At 46.2% G+C, this 26,208-nt stretch overlaps 1 protein-coding gene across 2 annotated transcripts; it reads left to right on the top strand.

Annotated features, from left to right (window-relative positions):
- Positions 1 to 278: 278 nt before the first annotated feature.
- Positions 279 to 21,887, top strand: LOC311354823 (uncharacterized protein). Of its 2 annotated transcripts, XM_084474685.1 has the most exons (4): positions 279 to 2,462; positions 7,847 to 8,001; positions 12,485 to 12,549; positions 15,033 to 21,887. In XM_084474685.1, the coding sequence occupies exons 1-3, from the start codon at positions 2,192 to 2,194 to the stop codon at positions 12,524 to 12,526; spliced, it is 468 nt and encodes a 155-aa protein (XP_084330811.1). In that variant the 5' UTR covers positions 279 to 2,191; the 3' UTR covers positions 12,527 to 12,549; positions 15,033 to 21,887. The 2 variants fall into 2 exon arrangements, with proteins under 2 accessions (XP_084330811.1, XP_084330812.1); XM_084474686.1 differs by lacking the exon at positions 12,485 to 12,549.
- Positions 21,888 to 26,208: the final 4,321 nt, after the last annotated feature.

The raw sequence follows: 26,208 nt of genomic DNA, 5'->3' as shown, positions 1-26,208 counted from the left end.
GGGGGCGTTATAGCCGTCCAGAGCATAATTGCCACAATTGTAAATTATATATTTTTTAAGACTGCTTTCTGAAAAAACACTAAAGCTACTGCATGCAACACAGTAGAAGTAGTACAATATACTCTTTGTCATCATTGCATTTTAATAACCTGCTATTGTAATATTTACCTTACGTTGATTGGTACTTTCTCATATATACATATATATATATATCTATATATATATATAGATATATATATTTACAAGTTTCTGCATTATAGTTTTCGGTCCTTGAAAAGGCTTCTCTGATTACAACAACTTTGCCGGCTTAATATCAGAGATATGGTTTAAATCGTCTGGCATTCATCACTACACTAAGGTCATCACTACACTAATGCACAATCACCTTTACATTTAAAATACATTAACTGTGCTTGATTACATTTTACTGTACTTTCACTGCACTTTAAACCTGTGTTATGATTCAATCTACGAGCGTTGGCAGCGTTGCAGGCGGCCCCTGAGTGATATTTTACCGGGTGGTATTTGGCACCGCCGCTGCTCCCCAGCATTCCTATGAACTGTATATTCCAACTTAATTCCAAGTACACAATATTGATTGTGCCATTGTCAAATGATTTTCCAACATTCCCTTATTGATCGGGACAGCAGTTATTACTCAGAACACTGCTGGCGTGCGTGTGTGTGGTGCGTGCGTGCGTGCGTGCGTGCGTGCGTGCGTGCGTGCGTGCGTGCGTGTGTGTGTGTGTGTGTGCGTGCGCGTGCGTGCGTGCGTGCGTGCGTGTGTGTGTGTGTGTGTGCATGCGTCCCCCTCGTTGCCAGGGCCCATCGATCCCCGGTGACATTTCCCTCAGAGGTAAACGTTCCCGCTCCTCGCCGCGGCTCCGGGCGCCGCGGGAGGCCGACCGCGGCCGCGTGGGAAGCCTGCCATTTTTGGAGTCTGTAATTTGATGGGCGTGAATATGCAGCCTACAAGCGGTGCGGTCGCTGGTCTAAAAAGATTTAATTATTCCCTCAACAAAGCTGCTGCTGACGTCGTCTCGGGAACCGGAATGATTGGACGGAGAGCGCCGCTGAACCGATAGGAAAACGTAAAGATTAAGAAGTGACAGTGTGTACACTCCTTAAGGAATCGACTCCAGCAGAATGCCAAGGGCGCAATCTACCACCCTGGATGAACTTACTTAATTGCGCTCTTTATTGGAGAGGCTTGTCTCAAATGAAGAGGACAAGCAATAAATGTCAGGAGAACTTATGTCTGAATGACATTTCTAAACTGTTGATAATCTGCCATCTGTGTCAGGGACGGGCTCGTTTAAAGATGCCATTCCTCCTGAGCGAGGATCACTGGGAGTCGCTCCATATGCCTAACATCAATACTCATTAGCATATCTCTGTTATCTTATTTAGACAAGTGTTGCATGTTGAATCTCATGGCGGTGTGCGACCGGAGCCTGAATGGCAGCGTTTTGTTTTTGTGATCCAGCTGCACTGCTTAAGCCCAACAGCTGCTCCTGTGAGCACTTAGGGGAGGAGAGCCGCAGATATAACGTGCATTGGTGAACGCGTTTGGAAGAAAAGCAGCCGTGTGCAAAAGCAAACGTTGTTACCGCGTGTTTCTGTTCTATTGTACAGCGAGGGGAGGACGTGGTCGGGCGGTTTGGTTTCTAAACAGAGTTCTGGACGTCAGACACTGACCTTACAGGCCAGGTGTGTCCTCTCTAGCTGAGGCCTGTTGTAACCAGGTGAAGCGAGTTGTAACCAGGTGAAGCGAGTTGTAACCAGGTGAAGCGAGTTGTAACCAGGTGAAGGAAGGTGTAACCAGGTCTGTCCAGGTGTAACCAGTTGTAACCGGGTGTAACCAGCTGTTATCAGGTGTAACCAGGCAAAGAAAGGTGTAACCAGGTGAAGCAAGTGGATCTCGGCTGCTTGCGTGGGGATGAGAGAGAGAGAGAGAGACAGTGAGAGAGAGAGACAGAGAGAGAGAGAGAGAAAGACCGAGAGAGAGACAAAGAGAGAGACAAAGAGAGCGAGCAAGAAGGACGGATCGAGCAAACAAAACAAAAAACGCTGAACCTCAGAGCGTTGGCGTTTCTGCGGCGCCGCCCTGTGACCCACCAAACGCCACCCAATCCGGACCAGTAACTAATTAACTCATTAACTGTGAGCCATAATCAAGTTGATATTCACAATGATGGAGTCGCCTCCCCCCTCCCCTCCTCCCTCCTCCTCCCCCTCCTCCCCCTCCTCCTCCCTCCTCCTCCCCCCCACCCTGTATCTCCCAGGCCTCCCCGATTATGGTTTTTACTCCACGCCCAGTGACCAGAGGGGGGGCCCCTGCTCCTTTGCTGACTATGGCTCCCTGGGGCAGGCTGCTCAGATGCTACACACTGAGCATGCAACCTCGGCCTGCAACTCCCCTCTCCAACACATCCACAGTCCGGACCCCTTTAAGAGCCCAGGTTCGTATCCTCCTGCATCTGTCTTGTCCACTTGTCGGACTCTTTTACTACTTCTATTGATGATTTATTGTTTGATATGATACATAAAGCGGGTGTGACCGCGGCCAAGCATGAGACAGCGCCCCCCCCCACCCCCCCCCCCACCCCAGAACAACGGCCCGACGCTGCATGCTGTCGTCTGTTTAGAGAGATCCTCTTTTGATGTGTGTGTGTAGCTTTCATGTTCTCCTGTGATGTTTCAGAGCCTCCTCGCCCCCTTCCCCTCCCTCCCTCCCTCCCTCCCCCCTGCTTGCACACAGACCAGAGACCCCCAACCCCCCCCCCCCCCCCCACCCACCCACCTCTCTCTAGACACTGCTTTGCCTCATCTGCATGTGCTCTGGCCTCGCGACGGCAGGCCCCCGGTCGCTGGTCCGTCGCCACGGCTATCAGTCCTCCCCTCCTGCTCCTTTAGCGATGCAAAGCGATGGCGAGCGAGGGGGGGACGCAGGCGAGGGTCCGGGGGAGGGGGGGGGGGAGGGACGCTCGGCGGTTCGCTCGTGCACGTGCACGTGAAGCCGCGTCACGGGCGCACGTCTTAACATCTGTAGTCTGATCTGTAGTCTGCCTCTCCCGTCACACACAGCGCTCCGTAGCGCTCCGAGAGGAACGCACACTCCTGGAATGATCCCTCTCTCCTCTTTGCCTGCAATACTCCGAAGAACTGCTTGATTACCCCCCCCCATCCCCCCGTCCCCCCGTCCCCCCGTCCCCCCGCGGGCGAGCGTTTGCTGAGCAGCACTATGAGCAGAATGCTGTCCACCGTGTGTTTTCCTCTGTGCATGCACATCATCACGACACAGACGGCTCCGTTAGACGCTGTGGTTCAGGGAGAGAGAGCGCTGTGGTACTGCTGGTAAAAAAAGAAATGACTCAAGGGATGACTTAGGTGTGGTGATGATGATGATAATGATGATGATGATGATGATGATGATGATGACGACGACGATGATGTAATCGGTAGAGTCACATGGGGATGACATCATGAGTGTTTATTTATAAACCTGAATGTCATCAGATCAGACGCAAGCGGCTGATTTTCCCGGTGACTGTAGCAGGGTTTGTCTTCACATCACCGTTGATGAACCGTCCTTACACACACACACACACACATATGCACATGCGCACACACACACACACACACACACACACACACACATGCACATACATGCATGCACGCACGCACACACACAGACACATACACACACACACACAACCACGCACACACACACATAGACATGCATACACACACACACACACACACACACACACACACACACATTAATCTTAGCACGTATGCCCTCTCCCCTCCGTTTTCCCGCTCAAAGTGAGTGCGGCTCAGCGGCGAGGCTACCGCTAGGCTAACGCTAGGCTAGCGCAGCTGCAGCTGACAGCTCCCGGCGCGGGCAGGCTGGCCGACGGGACCGCCACTCCCCCTGCTGGCTCAAACCGGATCCGACCGGCCGCCTCGGGCAGACAGGCTCCTTAACAGACTAGGGTGTCACCTCCACTCTTATTCCACACTGCAAACACCGGGGGGGGGGGGGGGGGGTTTACACAGCACCCCCCCCTTGTCTGGCAATCTGCCTACACATGTAGGAGGAGATGCTCCACAAACAGTACTCTCTCTCTCTCTCTGTCTCACTCTCTCTCTCTCTCTCTCTCTATCTTTCACTTTCTCTCTCGCTCACTCTTGCTCTCTCTCTCTCTCTCTCTCTCTCTATGTTGTAGTGTGGGATATCTCTTATTAAACAGCTCAGTTGGGTACTGCTGGTGTTTGACTCCCAGCTGAAAGCTTCTGGGTCAGAGTCTACCAGTCTACCAAGATGCCCTCTAACCCCTACCTGCTACTTAATGACCTCTCTGTACTGTCTAACCCTTACCTTCTCTTTAATAAACCGTCTCTGTACTGTCTCACCCCTACCTGCTCCTTAATGACCTGTCTCTGTACTGTCTAACCCCTGCCTGTCTCACTACTGTCTAACCCCTACCTGTCTCTGTACTGTCTAACCCCTACCTGCTCCTTACTGACTCTGTCTCTGACTGAACCCTCACAGTAAGCAGCGTTGGATCGAAGCGTCTGCCAGCTAGCTAGCTGACTAGCTGGTAGCTACGTAGCGTCGCCGGGTAGGCGTGGGGGCGTGAGGCCGTAGGGGAGGGGCGTGAGGCCTCGAGCCTGAGGAGAGAGGCGGCCCTTTGGAGGGGGTGGGGGGGGGGGGGTGGGGGGTCAGTTACATAAGGCGAGCGACCGTCGGGGGGGTCTAGCGCGATGAGGGCCTCGGTGCGTTTGCAGGAGGTTTATTAGCTGGAAGAGATGAGGAGGATTCTAATCCTGAAGGGAGGATTTCAGCACTCGACGGGGGAGAGGAGCAAGCTGGGGGGGGAGGGAGGGGAGGTGGGGTGGAGACACATAACAGCCAACAAACAAGAACCAGGAAGAATCATTGCGGCGAGGGGAAACAGAACAGACCTAAATGTTCCCCGCGGTGAACAGCGACAGCGCCGGTATAATACCTATGGACTGTGTGCAGACTTCCTGACGGTAGTTATACACGCTGGCAGGTCTGCCACTAAGCACCATAAAAAGCCTCCAGAGTTCCCCTCGGCGATGCGCTCGTGTCGTCTTTGTCGTCAGGCTGGCATCTGTCGCAGAGCAAAGCATTCTGGGGGAGCGGGATGAGGAGAATGCGCCGAGTCAAGCCGGGTTTAAAATAAGGAGAGCAGCTGTAGGCAGTGAATGGAGAGCACGGGAGAATGCAGGGGGTTCTGGTGAGGTGGCTGCCTGTCACACAGGGTACACGCTTAGAGAGCCGCACACCGAGCTAATGAGCAGGACTTATTGTTAGCCTGGACGGCTAGGATCCACTAAACTGCACAGGACGTACGTTCAGGAGGAGGTGGGGGTACAGGAGAGGAGGAGGAGAGGTGTAGAGGGAGAGGAGGAGGAGAGGTGGGGGAGAGGAGGAGAGGTGGGGGAGAGGAGGAGAGGTGTGGGGGGAGAGGAGGAGAGGTGTGGGGGGAGAGGAGAGGTGGAGGGGAGGAGGAGTGGTGTGTAGGAGTGGCTGAGGAGATGTGTGGAGGATGAGGAGGAGAGGCGAGAGGGAGGTGAAGATGAGGGGGAGAGGAGAGAAGGTGAAGAGAGGAGGAGGTGACGATGACGCGGAGAGGAGAGAAGGAGTTGAAGATGAGAGGAGTTGAAGTGGAGAGTAGGAGGAGCAGAGGGAGGAGGTGTAGAGGAGGTAGCGGTATAAAGCTAGCCTCACACAGAGAGAACGGCTGCCAGCTCAACACTAATGGGGGCCACCAATCATTTGTAATGTGGAATTGTCGTTTCAACTGAAAATAGCTTTAATTACTTAATAAGAAGGCTGGGTGGGCGAGATAAGAGCGATGCGCCGCGGTCGCTACGTAGTGGTCGCTAAGCTATCGCTAACCCTCCTGTGCTGTGGAGAGAGACCTGTTCAGTTCAGAAGCAGTGTAGCCATCGTCGCTATGCTCGGCATGTGAATGTAGTGCATTAGCAGGCAGCTCTTATGCCTGGCATTAGCGTGGCATAACTGGCATTAGCGTGGCATAACTGGCATTAGCGTAGCATCCTGGCATTAGTGTAGCCTCTTGGCATTAGCGTAGCATCCTGGCATTAGCGCAGCATTAGCGTTAGCACATCCAAACCCTTTGTTTTGATTTGGGTTTCTTTCCATTTCAATTTTGACATGGCGTCATAAAAGTTGTAACTCACTTCCTTTTTGGAGGAGGAGTTGGTTTGGTTTGGAGGAAGAGGAAGAGGAGGTGGAGGTAATTTGGTCTGGAGGAAGAGGAGGAGGAGTGGGTTTGGTTTGGAGGAAGAGGAGGAGGAGTGGGTTTGGTTTGGAGGAAGGTTAGCTAACGTTCTGCTGTTGCTGTTGCTGTTGGAGGATGTCCTGGTCTCCATGCGGGGGCTCTGAGGATGGGGGCGGGCTGGACCGCCACACACCTCTTATTAGTGTCTGTCAGGGGGCTGGTGTGGCAGGCCCCCCTGTTTCATCTTCAGCAGGACCTGCTCATCATCTGATGTCGAGTGGTCATGTTCTGCTTTTAATGCTCCACCTCTACCCACACTGTGTCTGGCATCTCTCTCTCGGGTTCCCCCCTCACTTATACTATCTATCTCTCTCTCTCTCTCTCTCTCTCTCTCTCTCTCTCTCTCTCTCTCTCTCTCTCTCTGTCATCGCTCTCTCTCTCTCTCTCTGTCTCTAATCTCTCTCTATCTGATATCTCTCTCTCTCTGTCTGTCATCTCTCTCCGTCTGTCATCTCTGTCTCTCTGTCATCCCTCTCTCTCTCATCTCTCTCTCTCTCATCCCTCCCTCCGGTCTCCTTGGTCTTTAACTCCATTTATCTTTGTCTCTCCCTCTCTGTATCTCTCTCTCTCTAAGTCCCTCTCTCTTCCATCTTCCTTATTCTCTGTTTGAGAATCATTCCTGGCATATATATATATTACTAGAAAATTCAATATCTCACCTCAGATAATATGCTGGTGCAAATCTCAGGTCTAATGAACGACTCACATTCACACACAAATATACATCCAACTGTGTTTGAGGGAACAGAACCCAGAAGTCATGTCAGACTAAACTAGGCGATTGGATAGGCGAGGCCAAAAAGAAGAAAGCAGGTTCTCTCCATGCATGACACCGGTTTGCAACCTTTGGCCTGTAAGCATGGTGGAAGTATTTCTAGCTGCCTGCCTGTCTCGTGTGCATGAGTCTGTAGAAGGAATGTTTCTGAGCATGTGCTTCTCTGAAGACCCCTGGGTCCATGTTCCCCTGACCCTAACCCTGGTGGCTCAAACATGTCCCCCTCACCTGACTGTAATGATAATATTAATACTGATACTAATACTAATAATGCAATTTATTTATGAATCACTTTGCAAGCGAAGGCACAAAGTGCCGTAAAACAATGAAGCATTTTTCTGTTTCTGTTGATGTGCTTTATGAAACTAGTGATGTGTGTAGACAACATCAACAAAAACATGAGTAGTTCAACAACAACATGTGTAGTTCAACAACATGTGTGTGGTAAACATGTGTAGTTCATCAACATGTAACATGTCTGTAGTGCAACCACATGTGTGTAGTTCAACATGTTTGTAGTTCAACATGTGTGTAGTTCAGCAGTGTGTAGTTCAGCAGTGTGTAGTTCCGTGTGTAGTAAAGTGTGTAGTAAAGTGTGTAGTTCAGTGTGAATTCCAGCAGTGTGTAGCTCAGCAGTGTGTATACAGAGAACCTGAGCATCTCCTGTCTCCCTCCCCCCCCCCTCCCTCCTCCCTCCCCTCCCCCCCTCCCTCCCCCCCCTCCCCCCCAGGCGGTAACCCCTCCCGACCCGGAGGGTTCCCAGGGGCCAACAGCCCCGGCCCCGTAGCCGACCTGTACGGACCCAGCAGCCAGGAGTCCGCTGTGGGGAACTACATCAGCGCGGCCAGCCCCCAGCCTGGAGCCGGCTTCGGCCCCAGCATCACTGTGAGTAGGCTTAGAACTAGCCGGCTTAATATAAATACATACTGGTTAGGAGTCTGATCCGGCTTCGGCCCCAGCATCACTGTGAGTAGGCTTAGAACTAGCCGGCTTATCATAAATACATACTGGTTAGGAGTCTTTGCCGTTCCAGACACTGGGCAGGGCTGATTCCAGCTAAAACAATCACTAAGTGGATAGCAATAGTGCAAGTGACGTTACTCTCTGTGGCTTGTTTCTAAGTGGATATTTCTGGACGTTTAACTGCAGAATCCGTAGCATCCGAGATGATTCAAAGGCAGGATCAAAGTCCTTCGCTGCGGGCGTCGCTGTGTTGTTTCTCTGTCGCGCTACGGAATCCGTCCCACGGATTCCGTCAGCGTATATATTTCCCCCCCGTCCCGCCCACAGTGCTCTGATGGGCTGAGTTCAGATTCAGGCTGAGCCCGGTCCCACTCAGGCAGTCGACGTCAGACCCCGAGCGTGTTTCTGTGACGCGCAGAAGTTCCCTGGAACACCGGAGCCACCGGCAGCTGCTCTGTCTGCAGAAACAGATGCGTGAGAATATAAGAACAGAAATATCCCATCCTAATAATGCAGTGACAGGCTTAAAAAGAGTCAGGGAGCCCTGCTTTAAAACACTCTCTCTCTCTCTCTCTCTCTCTCTCTCTCTCTCTCTCTCTCTCTCTCTCTCTCTCTCTCTCTCTCTCTCTCTCTCTCTCTCTCTCTCTCTCTCTCTCTCTCTCTCTCTCCATCCTCCTCTTCTTCACCATCCACTCACCATCACTCTCATCCCCTCAACCTGATGGAGTCATGCTGGAGGTCGCTACATGCTACAGCACCAGATAGCTTAGCATGCACAGATTGGCACAGCTTCGATGATTGATTGGCCCACCAACCACCACACTAATTGCGTACAGATGTAGCCATGACTAAATACGACAAACAACTATTGAATTAATTATTTCTGTGCAAATATTGACGGTTCCGTGTTAGTGCCTTGAACAAGCGAGGCTGCAGTTTCTGAGGTTTTTTTTTTACGGGAAGTCGTTTACAAAAACATTTTCCGAAAGTCAAAATGCTTCTTTTTTTTTAAATCGCCAAGAAGATCGGTGTTTACATGGCCTTGCCGGTCCCCGGGTCGGTCGGGCCAGGCGGTGGGTCCTCTGGGCTGAAGTGGGCTCGCGGTTCGGTTCGGGGGCCACTTACTCTCCCTGACAGGCGTCCTACCCTTGGAGGAGAGGTCATCTCCCGCCACATCCTGGGGTGGTGGGGAATGAAAGACCAAAGGACTCATCTCTTTCTGTTATCAGACCCTGTGGCTCAAATTAAAGTTCCCGCGGAGGAGAGGCCTGGCGCTGAGCCACTGCCCAGAAAAGGAAACCTTCAATCTGGCCCGACGTGATAAAGCTTTAAACTCGACTTAGATGTCAATAATAGCTTTGCTGCCGACTCCCTCCTCTGCCTCCCCACCCCCCCCCCACCCCCGAGGCGATGGGAGAGCGGACGTGGTTAGCCCGGTGCTCCTAGCGTCTCTCCCCCCCCCCCCTCCGCCGCCGCAGCCCAGACCTGGGATGGATTGGCAGCTGCAGCGCTGGCTTTCTCTGCATCTCTTTCGCCGTTGTCGTCTGTTTTACTTTCATTGCGACATTCGTAAAAACAGCAAACTCGTGCTGCCAGCTCCTGTGTAATCCGTGATCCTCGTCGTCAACCGCAATCACTCGTGTAGCGCTGCCAGCCGAGCTCTTTGTGCGGCGCAGCCAGTGTCGGGAGATTCTGTGCACTCTGCGTTTCCAGCTGTACTTTAATTGCCGCTGCATTATGTGGAAGACTGTGGCTATCAGCCGGGAGTTGTTAGAGGGAAAAAACATTTCTGGAACGAATCGTCGGAACTCAAACATTCTCTCACACGGTATAGAAACAAGGAAATGTATTTCTGCTCTATGTATTTACTCCCAATCTGTTGCATTCTTCTACACGTTTGCAGAGCGACAAGGACTGCTTTAGCGTCCTCGGTTAGCACCGGATGGTTGAACGGATTCAGCCCAACAGTGGAGCCCAGAGTTTGGCTGGCCCTAGCCACCAGCAGCTCCTTACTGCCCCCAGTGGCTCCTTATTGCCCCTAGTGGCTCCTTACTGCCCCTAGTGGCGCCTTATTGCCCCTAGTGGCTCCTTACTGCCCCTAGTGGCGCCTTACTGCCCCTAGTGGCTCCTTACTGCCCCTAGTGGCGCCTTACTGCCCCTAGTGGCTCCTTACTGCCCCTAGTGGCGCCTTACTGCCCCTAGTGGCTCCTTATTGCACCTAGTGGCTCCTTACTGCCCCTAGTGGCTCCTTACTGCCCCTAGTGGCTCCTTATTGCCCCTAGTGGCGCCTTACTGCCCCTAGTGGCTCCTTACTGCCCCTAGTGGCGCCTTACTGCCCCTAGTGGCTCCTTACTGCCCCTAGTGGCTCCTTATTGCCCCTAGTGGTGCCTTATTGCCCCTAGTGGCGCCTTACTGCCCCTAGTGGTGCCTTACTGCCCCTAGTGGCTCCTTACTGCCCCTAGTGGTGCCTTATTGCCCCTAGTGGCTCCTCAGTGACGTGTGTTTGCTGTCCCTCTCTCAGGATCAAAGCCTGTGCTTGATATGTAAATCAAAAGCAGAAAGGCTCCGACGTACAGCTGTTGACAACAGCCCACTCCAGATCAAAACACGCTTCATCTCACCCGCATGTTTTCATGGTTTAATCAATACAAACGTCTTTTTAAAACAACATTATAAGAAATGCCGCCCATAGTACAGAATAGTCCCGGCACACACAACAGCAGCCAATCATGTACAAACCGCCGCCGAAGGAAAGCAACACAAACGATGTGACATGTTATTGCGTATCGTATCGGACATTCCATTACCCTTTGTCGGTGAAAATGGCCGCCTCCGTGGCATCTAATGGAGGCTCACCCATTCGCCGGTAAACGAAACGCCGGTAATAGACAACGGCTCTGTAAATAACACGAGCGTTTATGAGAACCCGACACCATTCACCTATCTCCTGCTCCCTGCCGCTACCGTCTGTCTGTTTGTCTGTATGTCTGTTGATGGTGATGTTCTACTTGTGCGAGATGGTTTTAGATTAGACCAGGCCTGTGCCTTCCCTCTGAGCCTCCATCTCTACTTCTTCCCCTTCCTATCAAACCACCAATTGCTTTACTTCATATTCATGCCTTCATTTCTTGTTTGTCATTTTTATACTTGACAACTCATCATCTTGGACTCGATCGTTTGCAGCATGTGACACAATTTCTTTTCATTTTTCATTTAGATGACACATTTTGTTTTTTTTCCACAATTATCGACAAGAACGACGTCTAAATGATTCACAAAAGCGATGCACATCGGTTGTGCTGTTTGTGCTCTGAAGGGTTCCTTCAACACACTTCTCACACGCTCTGTCCTAATTGGCATGTACTTAGCATGTACTTAGCATGTACTTAGCATGTACTTAGCATGCACTTAGTATGCACTTAGCATGCACTTAGCATCTCTTCTGTCCTCTCGTTCCTACCTCATTTTTCATGTCTGCCACACTGGCGTCTGTCAAAAAAAAAAACATTTTCTCTTTTGGACCCCGAGTACAGCTCTGAGAAGAATGTCTCGTTTGAACATTCCTGAAAATGTCCCTAAGCAAGACGCCCCTTGACCTTTGACCCCTGACCCCTGACGGCCGACCACTGACCCCTTCTGAGGATCTGAGGTTAATCGATAAGCTCTGTTTGTCGCGTTTGATAAAAGCATCTCCTGATGAAGGCCTTTATAATATTATTATTATTATTATAATAATAATTATATTATAGGGGTCAGTAACATTATAATATTAATAGGGGTCAGTATTATAATATTAATATTATTGTTACCCAATATCATTATCACCTCAGTCATGGACAATTTATTGATCTCTTGATGAAGACGAGTTTTGGGTTAATCTCTATGGTTTATATCTGTTTTTGAAAACCTTCAACAGATTTATAATTCTGTTTAGGTTGACCAATAGCAAACCACTAAAACCAGTGGGTAGTTTTGTCTCGGGTGTTCATGTCTCCCTTCAGCGGAATGTCTGATCACTGACCTACATAAACATATTGATCACACAGCGAAAGAACAACAGGATCATAACAACAGCTGTTCGGGAAACTCTGCTTCGTTTGAATTGAAATGATGACTGCTGCGTCGGCATGAATGGGTATCACACGAGGCTGCAGCAAAACTGAAAACATCAGGTCTAATTGGTTTAATTCGAATAACACAATAGTATCGGCTACCTGTAGTTCAGAGATCCAAACACACATATCTAAAGACAATACGTCTTCAAAGAGCTCTGCTCCAACGCCTTAACTCGAACAGTCGCATCGATAAGAAGTACCCATTCATGCCGGCCTGGTTCAAAGTGATGTTGTGCACTAACAGTATTCCTCTGAATGTTACTGACCCCTTACTAACTCTACACTTTTAGGGCCCGTTGATTGCGACAGCTTTCACAAACGGATACCACTGAGCCGTCGCTTGGTCGCACCAGAGGTATTTCATTCATTTAATTACCGCACACACTCCCAGTATCAGCGCTGCCTTCTGCCCCTCCTCATCCTCCTTTAACTCAGCCCTGTTTACCTCCTGAAGAGCCTCTCTCCACCCTGTTGACTCTAACACCTCCACCGTATGCGTGCACACACTGCATTAAAGGGCTGATGTCATGCCACCGGGTGTGAGTGTGATTAGCCATTACAAGCCCTTTGAAAATCGGCCTTTTCCTTTGTTTTTGTGACATCGCAAGTGGGAGCGTCCACCTAGATGTATGATGGGTAGATCAGCAACGTTTACTACAGTCCACTGGGTAGGCTGGTAGACTGATCTATCCAGCGTATATCTAGGTGGACACGCCAACTTGTGATGTCACTAAAACACATGTAATTGCTAATCACACTCACACCTGGTGGCATAATATCACCCCTTTAACATTACCTGGTGTTAACATTACCTGGTGTTGACATCATCTGGTATTAATAGTACCTGGTGTTAACATTACCTGGTATTAACATTACCTAGTTTAAGCATTACCTGGTATTAACATTACCTGGTGTTAACATTACCTGGCGTTAACATTACCTGGTACCAACATGTGTTTCTATGTGCATGTCCACTGACGGCTTGTGGTGCAAGGGGTTTTGCTCCCCTACTTAATATGCAAATAATGTGCAGATAATATGCTAAACATTGCCATAGTTTCCTCAGCACCTACTTAACATCCAGCACTAAGCTGTTCAGCACATTAATTAAACCGGACTCTTCAGTTTAAACGAGACCCTGGCATAGGGATGGAGATACGGTCCCACTACTCTGGGACCCCCCACTCCCTACTCTGGGACCCCCCAGTCCCTGAGCCCAATCCCCTAGCCCAGTCCTATGTGGTCTGGTTCATCCAAGCCCGATGCGTTCTGAACCGGTTAAGCTGATCTGAACCGGTTTGAACCAAGGTCAACTTTCTAGTTGGACGGGTTTCCATACTTACTTTATTAATATTCAAACCACACTTACAATCTGCGTTACTAACATTATTGTAGTATTATTATTATAAATATATTTTGAAAATTCCCTAGCTTTATACTAACAAGCTTCAAGTCTGTGCAAAGCTAACCTACGTTAGAAATGTGCGCAAATCATTTACATTTAAAGAGGTCAACATTTAGTCCTTCTATTTTTGATTGCCTTTAATTTCATTTCCATGCCTTTCTTGTTTTAATTTACTTTTTTACTAATTCTACTTTTAGCTGCAAGCTGGTGTGTGTGGAAGACGCGCACAAAATGTACACGCTAATGTACTCCAGGGAAATGCACGACTTATGGAAACATTAATAGAGACACAGCAGAATGTGCCCTTGATATTTGATGTTCAAATATCTGAGCTGAAATGTAGTACCGTGCAAGATTGCTGGCAATCTTCCTCAGTTAGTTTAACAAGTCTGCTCTACTCGATGAAAATAAATCACTGAAGCGTCCTGCGGTCGGCACCTAGGAGGCAGATACCGTGTCTCTGCGTACGTCTGTCAGAAGTCATCCATGTCACGGACATATCCATGTAGTGCATGGAACGGTAACACACTTCAATTCAATTCAATTCAACTTTATTTGTGTAGCCCTTCATCACCATTACAGTCTCAAAGCAAGGCAAATATTTATGACACCCCCCCTAACCCAAGCCCCCACAAGGGCAAGAAAAATCTCCATTAATCAGCAAGGAAGATATCTTGAGAAGAAACGCAGTGGGTGCCATAATTGACAGGCAAAACGTATTTTTGTGTTGGTGCGGTCGCCCTCTCGTAGCAGTGCCCTGCTCCGGGATGTCAGCGTTCCACAACGTGACGGGCAGGAGCACTTAGGATCTCCCCAGGGGTCCGTCAGATCTCTGGACCCCTGGTGAAGGTGACACACAGAGCCCAGCGGGAGTGTGTGGAGGCTGGGGGGGGGGGGGGGGGGGCGGTGGGGTGGTGGGGGGGAAACCCGCTCAGCTCACTTAACGATGGAAGGTCTTAGATTGACCTCCTATCAGGGCGTCTGATTGGACCGTGATGGTCAGCTGATAGGCGGAGCTTGACCTGAGAACTAGCCTTGTTTGATAGCGATGATGTTTGGTCAAAATAGTTAACTTTATAACCTTCATTGTTCTATCATCGCACTCTCATAGTACTAGCTAATTATTATTACTACTACTATTAATACTGACTCTATACTATAATCTGTAAGAACCAAGAAATGCCCCACCAATAATCCACCATTTCTGCCTGCCCCACTTTGTGTTGATGTAATTGTGTTTTGATTTAGTCTCATGGTTCTCATGTATTGGTTTGAGCATGAGAACCATGAGACTTAATCAAACCACAATTTATCAAAACTGGTAAAAAAAAAAAAAATTATGTTTCAAAAAAACATTTCGTAATTTTTTGTTTCTTTTTTTTTTAGGGATTCAACCTGATCGGGTCCTAATTGTGTGTCTGTTTTGTCGGCAGAGCGTGTCTGGTGTGGTGAGGAAGACGAGCTGAGGTGTGTAGTGGTCTTAATGTCGGGGGCCACCCAACACCTCGGCCCCGCCGCACCCCCTCCCCCCCCCACCAGAAGACCCCGGGGAACCCAACCGTACGAAGAAACGAAAAGAAAAGAAAAAAAAAAGTTAGTCATCTCAGAAAAAAAGGAACACCTGCTGTACTATAAACCTCTAGAAGCTAACCTGGTTTGGTATGTTTCCAATCGACTTCACTCACCTACTTCCTTCCTTCTGTTCGGACCTGTTGTTAGAGAGTCGTTTCAGTTGATCTATCGTTTCTCGTGTCATTTTCTTTGACCTGATAGTATACTTGTGGAAATGGGTTTTGTTTGAATTCGGGGGTGGGGGGGGGGCGGGGGTTATAGACAAGAATATTTGCAAAGTCACGTCTTCACTTTTGTATCGATTCTAGTAAGGAAAAAAATAATAATTGGAGAAATGTTGTGTATATGCACAAAAAGCCAATTTTGAGTGAAAAGACTGAAAATTATTTAATTTTAAATTCAATGAAATTCAAAGAAATTGCAGAGGGTCTCTTAGTCATAATTCTAAGTAGCGGTTTTAATTCTTGTGACGTCTCATTGTTAACCATAATTACCTATTTTCGGGCAATACAAAGAGGACTCCAATATTTTTATGGTCCTTTTTTATAAGTGTTGTTTTGTTGATTAGAAAATATATATATATGCTATAACAAATTTCATATAACTACATTGTGAATTCAAACTTGAAGAAAAGAAATGTAGCTGTACATATTATTCCAGTCACTGCATATAACCAACTTAATGAGAGAATAGCATATTTTTGTGATGGTGTGTCAAAGAAAATGTTATAGCGTGTGAATAGAAAAAAAAAAAGAAAATCCGTAAACAATTATCGTCCTACTGCTGGAAAACGGAAGCCAGTGCGACAGAACACGAGCTCTGTGTATATACTCTGCTGAATAATTTTACAAGTGTCATACCAGCAAATTTTCAAATGGTGAGTAAAGCAAAGCAAGCGCAGTTTTGACGACGAAAGGTTCCTCGCTGGCATCTTTGGTCTCACTGTTAAAGATATCATTTCAAAGATGAAAAAAAAAAAGATTGAATCCAAAGCACACCGTTCCTTGGGCCGTATTTACTCAACAGTTTGCTGAGCCGCTAGAGCGTTTGCGTGTCAGATGAAAGCACTGCTGATCCACCCGTATGTGTGCACAATTCTGCGTAAAATGCAAAATGGCGGCCGCCAGGCGGGTGTAAGTGCCGGATGTCGTTAGGACATCGGGTAAAGATGGCCGTTAGTCAGAGCGCCGGAGTGATGTGAAAAATGTGTTTGTTCAAATTAGCCGCCACCGAGGTTGTTTTGCTGAACTGTGTTGTGGCCGTTTAAAATAGGTCTATGTTTTTGTTTGTTTTATTACATTTGTTCCTTTGGTATTTGTTACGATTCATAGTATATAAATTGTATGTGTTTTAACCATCCAAAAACGTACCTATAGCCTACTATATTTCACATGTATACTCTCGTCAAATATGTTTCGATTATTTATTTGTGCACATCTTTGACAATGACCGTGACATTGTTTATTAAAAAAGAGGTTTCTCTCTTCCACATTTTCTATCACGTGAGAGGGATGTAAGAACAAATGGCCATAATTCTTTGTTCCATTTTACATCAGACCTTTCAGCAATATTTTCCGAGCAGAAGAATACAGCCTATTTATAATCGTTTTTGGCTACCTCCTCCATTAGAACGTGTAGATAGCGAAAACCGTCCAGCAAATTACTATTTGAGTTAATGTTCCACATTCTATTCTCCTCTTTGCAGTTAGCTAATCTTCGCAGTTTGTTACACAAAGTAAAATAAACGCGCACACATCACTTAAACCCGCCAGTTAACTGGGAAGCTACACTCTCAAAAGGTGCACAGTAGAATTTGGCACGTGCTTCCTGGTAAATACGGCCTGTAGTTATGACCATTTGAACTTGAAGCAGCAGCAGGCGTTTCACAGTGCTCTCTGCATCCTTTTATACTCTGGAGGGAGAACGCTGTATCGTTTGTCCCATGTTATCATTTGCTCCTGTTGGACACAACACCCAGGCTGCGTGCTAGGTTCTTCCCCGGGCGATCTCTCCCTCACTTCCTTCTGAATGAATTAGGAACGTCACCATTTTGATACCATACCTCAAGACCTGTGAGTACAGCTGTGGAATCATTGGCAGGATTAACTTATTCTAGCGCAGAAATTGATTAATTTATTCTTGCGCGGAAACGTACCGAGACATTGAAAGTTCAAGTGGGTAATCATTGCACTGTGAGTAGTAAAGTACAGGCCAATTTCTATTTGCACATGTATATGTTGGCTTTTTACAACGGTCCTGTGCTATGGGTATGTCACCGAGGATTTGGGGTAGTTTACCCTCAACAAGACATGCTCTTCAGAGCTTTGAGGTGGGTAAATAGCGTGTTAACTAGTGCGTAATATATAGCAGTGTATTGAGGTAATGCCTTTAAATTCCATTATATGTACGACCCATCTAAGATATTTATACAAAACCAATACAAGACACTGATTCTTTTTGCTGTTTCTAAGTTGCTAATTTCTACACGATATGTTGGTACTGGTTTTCGATCGAACCATTGAGGGACTTTTAATAATATGCTCCAGGGTGCAGTGGGTTTTTTTTAAACATGTTGGTGAAATGAATGGTATGTACTCCAATACGCTACCTGTTGCATATGTATCTGTTGTTCAATTTTACCCAGTTTTGTCTTACTTGCTCTTTTGTTCCGAAAAACCAGGTAAAAAAAAGATTTAATAATAATAATAATAATATGCTGGATGCTTTTACAGTCAGTGATATAAAGGTGTGATCAAGTAATAATTTAAATAAGAAATTACCCTTGTAATGTTCAAATGTAAAAAAAAGAAAAGAAATACAAAACTATAAAAAAAAAAAAGAAAGAGATGCTTCTTTGCTGATTTCAATTTTAATCAAACTGATTATTGATACTTTGTGGTTAATATTAATAATTGTAATATACTATTAAATTGTACTGCACATCTATTTATTTCCCTCTTTCCATTCCACATCACCCCAAAAAAAAACGAATGTTTTTTGTTCTTCATGGCGTGTAAAGAAGTCGCATCACCTTGTAAACAGAGTGCTGAGTGCTACCTCGTTTCTCTCACCTTTTATCACCCGGCTGGCTGTTTCCCTTCCCCGGTGATCACCCCTGGGTGTCGTGTGTGTCTTAATAATATCATAGTAACTGCAGTAGTAGATAGAAGTTCCCCTATGGGTCATGTTTAATACTGGCAACAAAACAACCACAAAAAAAGCTAATTTGCTAGAAGTAGGTTTTAGTGTCCGAACTGCGCACATTTCCGCCCGATCTCCCAATGGTTTCCGATCAACCAAAGTACTCGTGGATGGAGACTGTGGCTGTAAAGGTGGACCGGAACACAAGGCATTATTTGGATGCCCACCCTTGAATGTTTTCCTAAGGGTGTGCCATACTACCTTAAAAGCTAACGCTAGATATGCAAAATATGTATTTGTTTTATTTACCAGGGACACAAGCTATAATTATCAACAAACAAATAAGTAGGTAACATTAAAGAACATTTATCTTTTTTTCTCACAGACACAGAATGATCACATTAGTTATAGTGTTCAATATCAGTTATCAATACCCTTAATAGATATAATAAAAGTATCGCTATCAGTAAAAGTAATGTTAGAATAATCTTTGATACTCATTCTACACACTAAACTATTTTAATCTGGGGGTTTTGTTTTTATTACTATGGACGTATGTTAATATTAGCTCCTTGGAAACACCATTTGATTTCGGTTGTAGACATTATTCATAAAGAGCAGACGTTGTAAGACTAATGGGGGCCATTACCATAACGCAAACCGCCTTTTTCATGACAAACACAAACATTAGCTGTCGTTTTACCATCGTATGGCACCATCTTTATCCAAGCTGATTATTGGAGGGTTTTTACCAAGTTTGACTCAAACATAACATCTCCGCAGACACAGGGGACAGCACTGCAGAGCGGGGGGCGAATCACACGAGCATTAGGAATATAAAACGGGCTGCGTCGAAAATTGAGTGACAATAAAATCTGATGCCATTATGGTGTCATAAAAGTGGCACCAACCCTGCGGCGGCGAGACGGCAGAGAGATCTCAGCCCTAATGTCCCCCAGAGAGGAGGCTGGAGGGCGTAATCGCCCACTGGGCGACCGCAGGCCAAAAGGTTCACAGCGGGAGCCTTTTATTATATTTGGTTAAAATGCTAATTCTTAGGTAAATATAGCTAATAAAAACAACAGCAACAGAAGCCCGTGTTGACGGCGCCGGCCCCTTCCCCTGTTCCAAGGAGGGTATCTCGACTCCTTCGCTTCAGTGGATGTCACGGTTCACGTGCCTCGACTAATTTGCGGTTAATCAAATTAACAGAATTAAAACAATTTGCTACACAGCTAACCTGGCTGGCGTTCCTCAAGCACAACGGACGCTGTTTGGTTTCAGGATTGCGCAAAAATATTGGCACAGCTTTTCTTAACCAGAGTTAAGAAGTTGGGATTGTACATTGTTTCAGTTTTCCACTGTTAGCCGTTTTGGGGCTGTTAGCATCATTGGGGCCCCGTAGTGCATTTCACCCCAGGGCCAGAACACCTTAGTCCGCCCATGGTGCAGGGAAAACAAACCAACAACGGTTGTTGCTATGAGGGTATATGTGTATGTGTTAAATAGATATAGTTGTTTAAATGTTTGGCAAATATCCCTTTAATTCATTCAAAAGATGTGTTGATACTGTATTCAACTCAAACCTCATCCACTATGAAATGTTAATTTGTTAGTTAGGAAAATGTATTAAAATTAGGTTAGCACTTACGCAGAAAAGCAATAAATGGATGAAAGGAAAACATTTCATGTACTGAAATTCATTACTTTAATAAACTGTTTATAACAAACATGACAACAACCAAAAACTGTTCAAATGTCATGAAAACTTCATGACTATATCACATTGAACTTCATCAATACTATTCATAGTTTTAGAGAAATTAGTAAGGTAATTACAATGCTAAATACAAATGTCTGTTTTATTTAGAGCAAAATCTATAACTAAATATATAGATGTATTGAGAGTCATTGAGAGAGGATTTTATTTGAACTTTATGTTAGAAACTTTGTCTTCTTCAGCTTTCGCCTTATCCTTCACTGGTTTATCGTGAAATGATATTATCGCGTTAGACGCTGTATTATAATCACACACATTCTAGTGTAGCTCCTTCACTTTCATAGTTTCATATAGCATAGAAATAATAGAGATTACCATTAAATAAAGTAACGTAACAAATAGATTTATGATAATGCCTCATGAAATATACAAAAAAACAAAAGTTGGAGAATCTGGACATCATGTAATGTTTGTTCCATTCCATCTTTTCTATTGATGAATGGTTTCTATTTGTGTTTCCGTTGTGTGGTAGCGCGGTCTTTAAGGTAGCATGGCTCCGTGGCAGTAATCGTGTTTTGTGTTGACAGTGACACACAGCTAATGAATGTGATACATCTTACTAGGCTAGTTTATCCATTTAGAGGAGGGTGTAGTTGGTCTAATGACGTTATCAAAAGGGGAGGTACGGCCACGCGGACGGCAGCCGACCACTTAATCCACTTAAACTTGAATCTTAGGCAAGTGCTCGGCCCTTAGTGCTCGGCCCAACAGTGTACCCCACAAACAGATAGGGTGTCCCCTCCTCAAACCAAAATCCCTTCACGTTGCATCATATTGCACTCGTATCTGCCTCTCAACCAATGCATCTGACAAAGGTTTTCATCTGTTCTGATGAACAACAGAGACAGACAGACAGGCAGACAAGATCTATCGGTTCTTTTGTAGCAGTGAACCCCCAAGCAAACATGTTGTTGACATTGGTGCTAGTCATTAAATATAGAAGATAATAACGATAATACGTGCGCTCGCAGCAAAACCCATCCGATATTGTACCACAACTGAAGCCTGGGCTCTTGTTTCAAGGTGTATCCGATAAGACTTCTTTATGTCCATCCAAGCAGAATAGGCATCCCAGCATCCTCCAGCACCATGCCTACTCCCCTCATCCTCCAACCACCTCCATCCCCCATCCCAACATCACACCATCCACCCCATGTTCATCACTTTTAAAAAAGAAATAAAGGACCTCAACAGTTTATGTTTCACGCACACAAACACGCATACCCAAGCGCTCGCACACGCACACACACACATTTCACCCGGTCCCCGCTGTCACGGTCCGAGTGGGAACATACCGTGTGGCTCCGCCGTCGTAGTGGCTTGGCCGGGGCGGCGGGTTGGTGATCAACAGTCATTACCCTGTGTGTGTGTGTGTGTGTGTGTGTGTGTGTGTGTGTGTGTGTGTGTGTGTGTGTGTGTGTGTGTGTGTGTGTGTGTGTGTGTGTGTGTGTGTGTGTGTGCGTTGTCGCCTCCTGCTGTGAGCCCCCTCACAGCTCTCCTCAGTGGGCTCCTGATTTGCCTTGTCCATCTCAACAACTCACCCCCGTTTTATTTCATTTGGATTATTATTATTATTATGTCAAGCAACTTTTTATGGCGAGAGCGGGCCCTGGAAGCATCTCCCAGGGGCCCCGAGCAGCGATCTCACGCCGTTATTAAAATATACTGGAAGTGGATATGGGGGTCTCATATTTCAAATGTGGAAAGTCTAATTTTATATTTGTATTTTCAAAAAATAATAATAACAATAATAACGACAAAAATGTTTGTGAAAGGTTTCCATCCTCTACTGTGGTCCAGAAATTGATGTGTCTGTCTGGAAAAAAAAATCAATAAAATGAATTGTTATATTCCTTGTTCCTCGTGTTTCCTTGGATTCATTACTGTGTGCCGAAGTGCCGATGTTTTCAGACTATATTTCTGCAAAGAATAATTGTTTGCTGCTTTTATGGGGTTAAATAGCTACACTAATGGCTATACACTTTTTACTGTAATATTGAACTGTTTATTAAAAAAAATGTAAAACCGGAATCAGAAAGTGTAATATGAAAATGCTAGAAAGTAGAAGAAATACAAGATACTGAAATACAAACGCAATCTCACGTAACACAGTGAGTCTAGAAAGCAGATAAATAAAGACGTTTTTCACAATCAAACTCCTTGTTCCACCTGGCCCTCAAGCTTCTGTGTTCTATGGTCGGTTTAAGGGTTTGGTTTTTGGTTCTAGGGTTAGGGTTAGGGGATCCAATAGGTTGGGTTTGAGGGTTTTATTTTTAGCTGGGGTTCGGGGTTCCAATGGGTCGAGTTTAGGGTTTAAGGTTAATGTAAATTATAACCTCCTACCTCATGTCTGGTCTCTGGATGGTCCAGCGGAGAGAGAGCTTCAGTCATCGTCACTGCAGATGTGTTCAAGTCCCCCCAAGACTGCTGTCTCTGAAAACATAATGACACAGGAATGATGTCACGTGGATTATAAGGTCAGCTGAAACCTCCGCCCTGGTTGTTGCCACTCTCTCGTCGTGGGATGGAGACGCTGCAGTTTATATCAATGGTTTCTCCAACCATGTCTCAGAAGCGCTGGTCCAGTGAGCAAAGCTGCTGCTTATCAGCATTGCAGACCTCAGTTCAAGTCCTGCCAAAAAAAGGTTTCCTTGGAAAACAAATGCCATTTTCGAAACAATTCAAAGTGAATTTTAATGTTAATTATAACTTCAAACCATGGCAATATCCCTGTCCCGTTGGTCGGTTGGAGAGAGCTGAAGTGTGTCCCCGCTGCAGACATGGGTTTGAGTCCTACCAGGAATGCTCACTTTGGGAACTTAAAGAACGATGTAGTCTTAATTGTAACGTCAAGTGAAATTTCAGAGCTTTTCATATTGGTTGACCCGGTGGTGCAGAACAGCGAGATAAGGATTCCTGCTTCAGGAGGCATGGGTTCAACTCCCCATGGAAATCTAGTTTCAGAGGTGTTGGTGCAATGTGAATTGTAACATGAATTATAATTGACAATACAATCACAGGAAATCATTCCGTTTCTAAAAGGGGATTTCTTTGGAGAAAGACGTCTGTGGGGATTGAACCAACGTCTCCAGAACTGATAACCAACTCTCAAACGGGCCACTGGGAGGGTGGGCTGTGATCTGAACTCAGTTTATGATTGACATTACAATTCACATGACACTGTTTGCAATATTTCATTTGGCTGCCATGGGGGTCTTCTTCACGGGACCTGAACCTATGAGTGCAGCGCTGATAAGCAGCACCTCGAAGACTTGCTGGAAAGCGGTCAGAGGGTTTAATTGACGCTACAGTTCTCATGACATTGTAACGCTTCCGAAGGTATATTAGGTTTAGACACACAGAAATAAAGAGGGAAATTACACAAAGCTGAGGATGGGCGCGTTTGGAAGCTGATCACCCACTAGCCACGGGGATAAAGCAGCTGTCCCCACCGGACCAACGAGACGCTGGCTATTAGATGTTCGGATGCTAGGATGACATGGGGGAATTGAACCCACGTCTCCAAACCTGAACACCAACCGCTCTAGCCACTGTGCCACCAGGACGCCAGCAACGAATCGGTCAGGGGTTTAAATTGACATTACAGTTCACACGACATGGTTACGATCCAGAATGAAGATGGCTTTGAGACCACCATGGGCAGGAGTCGAACCGAGGTTTCCAGAGATGAGAGCCAACAACCCTCGGGCACGAACCGCTGTGACACGAAGATGCCGGTTACAGTTTTTCACAATTGCTTAAACACATTTCCTGATAGATTACCTCACTTTCCCAAAACCCTAAACACAAATCTCAAAACTCACACACAAAATGCTAAATCCTACACTTCTCTTGCAAAAGCACACTTTGCCCTCAAAACAGTGTTAACTCTTCACTAAATGGTATTTTCTTTTCAAATGACAAACACATACATCATATGAGTAGACATTTCTAAGCACCCATTGAACACTGGTGTGCAGAATGGAAAACACTATATGAATGCTTCATCAGTATTATGCTGTTGCATGTTCAGTGTTACACTGTCACCTGTTGGATGTAGAATATTACCATATAATGTTTTTACATATACTCAAATAGAAAACAACACACAAAACTTTACAGTAACAGCAAATACTGTATTTGTACCCAAAATGTGCAGTCTACTGTAAATCACAGCAAACCGGATGAAAACAGGATGATATGAAAGAGATAACAGAAAATAGGCAATACTGTAAACAAAACATCTGAATGAATGAATGATCGAATTAATGCGTTTTTATTGGTCGTAACCAAAGGGTAGGGGCAGAAGCTTCAGCTTATATCAAGCCCCCCTTCTCACATTTTATGTAAGAGTAACAAACAAATGTCATACATACAGTGTGTTTGCATATACATGCATACACTTACCTACATAAATACATACATACATACACGCCTACACATACCAATAAGGGTCAATACTTATATCCAGTACATTTCCACCATAAGATGGATAAAATCCTAAAAAATGATGATAATCATAATGAGAATAACAATGTTCATCATCATCATCACCATCATCAACATTCTCATAGAGTGATACTACTCAATGTCTGTACTTTAGTATCATGTCTTTCTTCTGTGACCTTTCTATAGCAAATTGCAGATTGCTTATTTCACAACAGCCTTTGGAGTTTATGTGATTGGCAGTGTGTTCTGTGTGAACACAAAGAGAGGGAATTCAGGAAGAGTGTGCAAGATATAGAGAATTGTGTGCTGTGTTCTGAAAAATGTGTGGTTTGGAATGGGAATCTAAAGTCTAGAGTCTAAAGCAGAAAATGTGCTTGGAGTTCATCAGAATTGGTTTTGCAGTTGGTACATAAGTTTCAGGTTGTGCACATTGTGTCTGATGTTCCAATTAATGTGCTTAAACAATTGTGAAAAACTGTATTAGCGATCTGGATACTCAGTCTGCAGTCATGATGAATGGCTTTCCACTGGACCACCAAGACGCTGGCTTCAACTGGTCAAAGGTTATAATGTACTTCACATGACATCCTTCCATTGATAAGACCCTCTGTTGGAATTGAACCCAGGGCTCCAGGGACAATCACCAGCAAATGTCGACTGCACCATGAAGACACTGCCTTTATAAGGGGCATTATTATTATTATAAGAGGCCTTAGTCCGTTTTCAGTTCTAGGGTTAGGGTTAGGGGACAGACTTCAGGACCGGAGCGAGCGACAGACAGACAGACAGACAGACAGACGCCAGGACTGCAGCAACAGACAGACGACAGACAGACAGAAGTCAGGACCGCAGCAACACACAGATGTCAGACAGATGCCAGGACCGCAGCGACAGACCGACGTCAGGGCTGCAGCGACAGACAGACGTCAGGCAGACATCAGGGCCACAGCGATACAGACGTCAGGCAGACATCAGGGCTGCAGCGACAGACAGACGTCAGACAGACATCAGGGCCGCAGCGACAGACAGACATCAGGACCACAGCGACAGACAGACATCAGACAGACATCAGGGCTGCAGCGACAGACAGACGTCAGACAGACATCAGGGCCGCACGCACCGACAGACAGACGTCAGGACACGCTCAGCCACTCCAGCCGGGCTCAGAAGAAGACTCCAAGCGGGACTGGGGTGCCTCGCTGGGGCTGTAACCCGCCTGGCCTGCGTCGGCCGGCCCCACCAGGCTCCTGGCGGCGGGGTCCGGTACGGTGCGGGCTACGGGCGGCACTGGTTAGCAGAGGCTCCTGAAGACCTTGGGGCCACTCAGCCTTCATTAACAGTAATTAAGAGCCACTCTGCGCTGATGGCATTTTAATTGCCAATTAGGCGTACAGATAGGCTGGCTGTAGGCGGCTCGGTCGGTAACACAACAAGGTAAACACTGCGGGAAGGTGTAAATAGGGGTGACCACAGCTCACACTTTAAGGGAATTAAACTAAATGTGACAAAAATGAATAATCAAATAAAATAATAAAAGCCCAGAACAGGATTCTACTCTCGACTGGTCGAGTATTTCAGCAATTCAAGTGAAATAATAACGGCCTCTTTTCAGCAGGATGTGCACTTAATTTTACGCGCGCGGCGCAACAGAATTATCTTCATGCGTA

This window comes from Micromesistius poutassou (genome assembly GCF_964030765.1).
Source record: "Micromesistius poutassou genome assembly, chromosome: 10".
NCBI classification, from domain to species: Eukaryota; Metazoa; Chordata; class Actinopteri; order Gadiformes; family Gadidae; genus Micromesistius; species Micromesistius poutassou.
Note: the sequence above shows the minus strand (reverse complement) of the source record. Positions and strands in the feature narration are given on the sequence as shown.